Source organism: Littorina saxatilis, unplaced genomic scaffold (assembly GCF_037325665.1).
Source record: "Littorina saxatilis isolate snail1 unplaced genomic scaffold, US_GU_Lsax_2.0 scaffold_2485, whole genome shotgun sequence".
Taxonomy (NCBI): domain Eukaryota; kingdom Metazoa; phylum Mollusca; class Gastropoda; order Littorinimorpha; family Littorinidae; genus Littorina; species Littorina saxatilis.
Window position 1 is genome coordinate 7,149 of NW_027127779.1, and position 6,551 is coordinate 13,699.

The 6,551-nt window shown below is 41.2% G+C and overlaps 1 protein-coding gene across 1 annotated transcript; it reads left to right on the forward strand.

Annotated features, from left to right (window-relative positions):
* The first annotated feature begins 528 nt into the window (after positions 1-528).
* Positions 529-843, forward strand: LOC138956154 (uncharacterized). The gene has a single exon (XM_070327596.1). It carries the CDS (start codon positions 529-531, stop codon positions 841-843), a length of 315 nt encoding a protein of 104 aa, XP_070183697.1.
* Positions 844-6,551: the final 5,708 nt, after the last annotated feature.

Consider the following 6,551-nt stretch of genomic DNA (forward strand, 5'->3'; position numbering starts at 1 on the left):
ACACTGAGTTGTCATACCCGCATTCCACAAATCCGTTCTAGCTTCCGTTCCCAGCCGTCATGAGGACGGTTTCCAGTATGGTCAGACGCTGCTCAAAGATGCCAAAAACGGCCGTTTGCGCAGCGTCTCATTGTTGTGGCAGCCGTCCTCAAGACGGCTGGGAACGGAAGCTAGAACGGATGTGTGGAATGGGGGTATTAGGTGTGAACTGAGCGCATGATTCTGCTCTTACGCTGAACATATTGATGGTGGCTGTTCAGACGGTTTTCCCGAGAGGAAGGTGCCTTCAAGGACAGGGGTCAAAGCAAAGCAAGCCAGAGAAGGGGAAAGGAAGACAAAGCAAGCCAGAGAAGGGGAAATGAAGACAAAGCAAAGCAAGCCAGAGAAGGGGAAATGAAGACAAAGCAAAGCAAGCCAGAGAAGGGGAAATGAAGACAAAGCAAGCCAGAGACGGGGAAAGGAAGACAAAGCAAAGCAAACCAGAGAAGGGGAAATGAAGACAAAGCAAAGCAAGCCAGAGACGGGGAAATGAAGACAAAGCAAAGCAAGCCAGAGAAGGGGAAAGGAAGACAAAGCAAAGCAAGCCAGAGACGGGGAAAGGAAGACCAAAGCAAGCCAGAGAAGGGGAAAGGAAGACAAAGCAAAGCAAGCCAGAGAAGGGGAAATGAAGACAAAGCAAGCCAGAGAAGGGGAAATGAAGACAAAGCAAAGCAAGCCAGAGAAGGGGAAATGAAGACAAAACAAGCCAGAGAAGGGGAAAGGAAGACAAAGCAAAGCAAGCCAGATAAGGGGAAAGGAAGACAAAGCAAAGCAAGCCAGAGAAGGGGAAATGAAGACAAATGACAGAATTTGGTGACAGAAAATGGAGACAGAGGACCGCATTACGGAGCAGACAGAGGATTCAACACTTGGCGTGCTGAACAAATGCCACCAGTACAAATAGTCAAATTTAAGGGGCTTACTGTCCGTCAGGTCTAAGTGCCTATGTTGGACATGAGCTGGTTTATACGATTTGTTTGTTTGTTTGTTTGTTTGCTTAACGCCCAGCCGACCACGAAGGGCCATATCAGGGTGGTGCTGCTTTGACATTATAACGTGCGCCACACACAAGACAGAATTCGCAGCACAGGCTTCATGTCTCACCCAGTCACATTATTCTGACACCGGACCAACCAGTCCCATAATGCCAGACGCCAGGCGGAGCAGCCACTAGATTGCCAATTTTTAAGTCTTAGGCATGACCCGGCGGGGTTGGAACCCACGACCTCCCGATTACGTGGCGGACGCCTTACCACTAGGCCAACCGTGCCGCCGAGTACAAATCAAACGTAACGTATATAATGTATACATGTAGGTAATGTCAAAGACAGGTGAGCATGAAAAAGGAAGTGTTGGGGAAAATAGACAAGAAATGAAAACGATTTTTTCGTTTAATTTTAACCCGGGGACGCTTGCGTAATCGCAAAAATTGAACTTTTCTGCACTTTTTCGATTAAAAAAAAAAGTGTAACAGACTGGTTTGGGGTCCAGTTGCGAAAGGAAACATTATGTTCAACTGCTTAAAGCCAGAGGTCTTTCTCGATAGTTTAACCTAGTGCTGAGTTTCTGACCTCTATGTAATGCATCGTTTTTCTTTTATAAAAAAAATCTGTTCTGTTAACACATTTGATATGATCACTTAGTTATTGGTCCTGTTTGATCTATTTATTTTTATCAATTATGAAGTGTTGTGTCTCGTTATTGTATTTCTTTTGTTGTTGTTATTTTTATTGTATTTTTTTCCTCAAATTCATGTAACTCTGGTTACATTTAGTCAAGTTTTGACTAAATGTTTTAACATAGAGGGGGAATCGAGACGAGAGTCGTGATGTATGTGTGTGTGTGTGTGTGTGTGTGTGTGTGTGTGTGTGTGTGTGTGTGTGTGTGTGTGTGTGTGTGTGTGTGTGTGTGTGTGTGTGTAGAGCGATTCAGACTAAACTACTGGACCGATCTTTATGACATTTTACATGAGAGTTTCTGGGTATAAAATCCCCCGACATTTTTTTAATTTTTTTTGATAAATGTCTTTTATGACGTCATATCCGGCTTTTTGTAAAAGTTGAGGCGGCACTGTCACACCTTCATTTTTCAATCAAATTGACTGAAATTTTTGTAAAGCAATCTTCGACGAAGGCCGGACTTTGGTATTGCATTTCAGCATGGAGGCTTAAAAATTAATTGATGACTTTGGTCATTAAAAATCTGAAAATTGTAATTAGAATTATTTTTTATAAAACGATCCAAAATTACTTTTATTTTATTCTTCATCATGTTCTGATTCCAAAAACATATAAATATGTTATATTCCGATTAAAAACAAGCTCTGAAAATTAAACATATAAAAATTATGATTAAAATTAAATTTTCGAAATCGTTTTAAAAACAATTTCATCTTATTCCTTGTCGGTCCCTGATTCCAAAAACATATAGATATGATATGTTTGGATTAAAAACACGCTCAGAAAGTTAAAACGAAGAGAGGTACAGTAAAGCGTGCTATGCAGCACAGCGCAACCGCTACCGCGCTGAACAGGCTCGTCACTTTCACTGCCTTTTGCACTAGCGGCGGACTACGGTCATTGTGAAAAAATGCAGTGCGTTCAGTTTCATTCTGTGAGTTCCACAGCTTGACTAAATGTAGTAATTTCGCCTTACGCGACTTGTTGGCTCACGTAAGTGTAGCCTATGCGATGCTAACTTTTGTCTGTCTGTGCGTGCGTGCGTATGTATGTGTGTATGTCTGTGGTAGAAACTCTAACATTTGAAGACGTCATATTACATTGACGTCACATTATGACGTACGAGGGTTAGACGTCACGCGATGGAATTACTGAAAGTCTCGGTGATTGTTATTTTGAGCGGGCCGAGACTATTTGGCAGTCGTGTCCATGTAAGTAGGCTACATGCAGACAGACAGATCTAGATCTAGTGTCTCGCTTTCTTGCACAGTTTCACCTATGCTCTTTCTGTGTGTGTGTGTGTGTGTGTGTGTGTGTGTGTGTGTGTGTGTGTGTGTGTGTGTACTGTGTGTGTGTATGTGTGACGGAGTGATTGAGTTTGTGTTACTGTTTGTCGATTTCTTACGTGAGCCTTGAAGTCCTTGAAGGCTTCGCCTCTTGTTTTTATTGTGGGAAATAAATCTTTGCCTTGCCTTGCCTTGCTCTTGTTTTTCTTGCTTGCCAGTACGAATCGAACACCAGTATGACCGTCGCCAGATGCAATTCCGCTGGAACTGAGATTAGTCGGGAATAGTCTAGCCCTACAGTCTACACTTCAGAAATCTGATAGGGAGGCAATTCATTCTACACTGTGTGCTCTCCCTTTACAACAGTACTCGTTTTTGGTTACATGACGTGCGAACCGACCGATCAATTGCATCAGTGCAACTATATAAAACGTGCAGTGGTATGGAAGACTTGTCCTCTCTTCTCACCAAGAGTAATGAAAGATGAAATATTTCCTTGAATATTTGTTTAGTACTTTAGTTTGTTCGTGTTTTCTGTTGTGGTGGTTTTGCGTTGTTTTTTAATTTTTTTTTTTAGAGGAAAGAGTCCGGTGAAATATAAGAAATGATATTGTGTTACTTTGAAGCTAAGTGTGTGTTTGTGTGTGTGTGTGTGTGTGTGTGTGTGTGTGTGTGTGTGTGTGTGTGTGCAGTATGGATGTGGCGGACGTGTCTGTTTGGAGTACTTTGGGTGTTCTTACTTCGTATGTTTTATTGTTCTTATTTTTTGTGAACCACACTTTTCCATCCATTGTATTAATTGTATGGACAATAAATGATCTTATGTCTTATGTCTTATGTCTACTCAGTAGCTCAGTAGTCGTTCAGCACATGAGTGCTTACGTGGATAAACAATTAATTGAAAAGAATCATCAAGTGGGAGGCAATTCATTATGGACCCGGTGCTCTCCTTTTCACTCGTGGTCCGCTATGACGTTTGAAGTGACCTTTTGTGTTGTTGCAGTCACATCAAATTGATTGAGTTGTAGCATAAATAACTCCCCCCGTTCCCATTTCGAAATGTCAAAGAAAAAAGTAGAACAGAAGAGCAAGCACGCTTGAGAGAGAGAAAGAGAGAGAGAGAGAGAGAGAGAGAGAGAGAGAGAGAGAGAGAGAGAGAGAGAGAGAGAGAGAGAGAGGGAGAGCGACACAGACAGAGACAGACAGAGACAGAGAGGACAGAAGAGAGAGAGAGAGAGAGAGAGAGAGAGAGAGAGAGAGAGAGAGTAAAAAAGAGAGCGAGGGAGAGAGAGAGAGAGAATTGAATTGAATTGAACTTTATTTTACAAGGATTTAGATTTAAGGCTACGCCTTTTCTTACAATCTGTCCTTGGGACGCATAGACACACAATTATATAATTTAAAAAAAAAATAAAAAAAAATAAAAAAATTAAAAAGTTAAAAAGTTAACCAACAAAAGGAGGTCGGAAAACGTGATAATAAAGATGACGATGATGATGATGATGACGATAATGATGATGATAATGATGATGATGATGATAAAGATGAGGCATGAAGGGCAAACATATGTGGTTATTCATAAAATCAAATGCATACTATTATTATTATTATTATTATGAACATTTGTGCGCCTAATCTAAATATAGCCCTAGGCGCTTACAAAATATAAAATACATAGTGAACATTATACGAAACACAAATCGACAAGGACTCATACACTCGCAGACAGGCGCACAGCGAGAACGCGACGCACTCACTCATACCAACTACAGGCACATGCATTCTAGACGGAAAAACAGTCGTAAATAAATAAATAAAGTATTGGATACATAAAGTTAGTTGAGAGAAGAAGAATAGAGCTGGAAAGGGAAGAAGAAGGAGAAGGAAAGAGACAGATCAAGGACCAGCAGGAGAGGGTGATGTGTGGTCATTAACGGACTAGTGAGGGAAGAGGTGTGTTTTGAGTGAGGTTTTGAATGATTGCATAGATGTGGAGTGCCTGAGTGAATGCGGGAGTTGGTTCCAGATGGATGGGGCCTGGTAGGAGAAGGTGCGCTGGCCATATGTTTTGGTGCGTGCTGATGGTATCCTAAAAAGGCGGGTGTCTGCGGAGGATCTTAGGGAGCGAGAGGGGGAGTAGACATCAAGAAGGTCAGAAAGATAGCTAGGGGACGATAGATCAAAGTTTCTGAAGGTAAGTTACTATGCAGGTAATTATAAATACAAGCTGGTGGCAATCGAACATGTAGCAATAGAGTAACAAAAATATGTTCAGAATATACAATGCACAGCATATTTTTGACGTAATACTAAGTTTGGTAAGTCAAAAGGCGTTAAACTACTCAGACATTAAGTGGTTTTTTACACATTTTTAAAAACTTTTTAATGACTTTAGGTGCTTAAAGGATGATGGAAGTGAATTCCAAACTGAAGTACCCGAAAAAGCAAGACTGGTCTTATACAGGTCAATTCGTGGAATTGGTGGGATCAAGTTGACCGACCCATATCTGTGGGTAGCTTTATTAAATAATGATGTAATGTACATCGGCACTTTACCGTGATACAATTTATGCATGAAAATGGCTTTGTTTAACTTGAGATGCTTTTCCAGTGGAAGAAAGTTAAGCATTTTTAATTTCATATCTGTTGAGGCATTATCCTTTACGATGAGTTTGGCCGAGCGACGATAGAGAGAGTCTAACTTTTTCAAGTGGACATCACTGCTGCCATCCCAGAGCGTCGAAACATAATTAATGTGAGGCATTACATGAGCATGGTGGAACATTTCCAGAGTCCTTCTGTCGGTATATTGCTTTAACTTGGATAGGAGGAAAACGTTCTTGGCTACTTTCTTGCAAATATGCTGTATTTGTGCCTGCCACTTGAATTCACAATCAAGAATTACCCCTAAAACGCGATGCTGTTGAACTTGTTCAATTGATTGCGTACCAATAGTAAGATTTAGTTTGAGTGGAGAAATCTGATGTTTTTGTCTGGTTGCAATTACCATACTTTTAGTTTTTATTGGATGGACAAGCATAGCATTAGCACTACACCAGTTATTTACATCGTTTAAAGCTGTTTGAAGGGAAGACTCTATTACTGTAACAGACTTTCCACTTGAGTGAAGAGAAGAATCGTCAGCAAAAAAATCACTTCTTACATTACTGTCAGAAATGTGCAGTGGCAGATAATTGATATACAGACAGAACAAGATCGGCCCAAGCACTGACCCTTGAGGCACCCCGCATTTCGCAGTCTCCTCAGTAGATATTTTACAGTTTAGGGCAGTATATTGAGATCTGTCCTGTAAATAGGAAGCAAAAAAGTAGAGAGAGAGAGAGAGAGAGAGAGAGAGAGAGAGAGAGAGAGAGAGAGAGAGAGAGAGAGAGAGAGAGAGAGAGAGAGAGAGAGAGAGGGAGAGCGGCAGAGACATAGACAGAGACAGAGACAGACAGAGACAGAGAGGACAGAAGAGAAAGATAGTCAGACAGACGGACAGACGGACAGACAGACTGGCAAGCAGACAGACAGACAGAGCTTTTGG

What these genes read in the sequence shown, in the direction of transcription:
- LOC138956154 (XM_070327596.1), top strand. Translation starts at nt 529, where the DNA reads ATGAAGACAAAGCAAAGCAAGCCAGAGAAGGGGAAAGGAAGACAAAGC.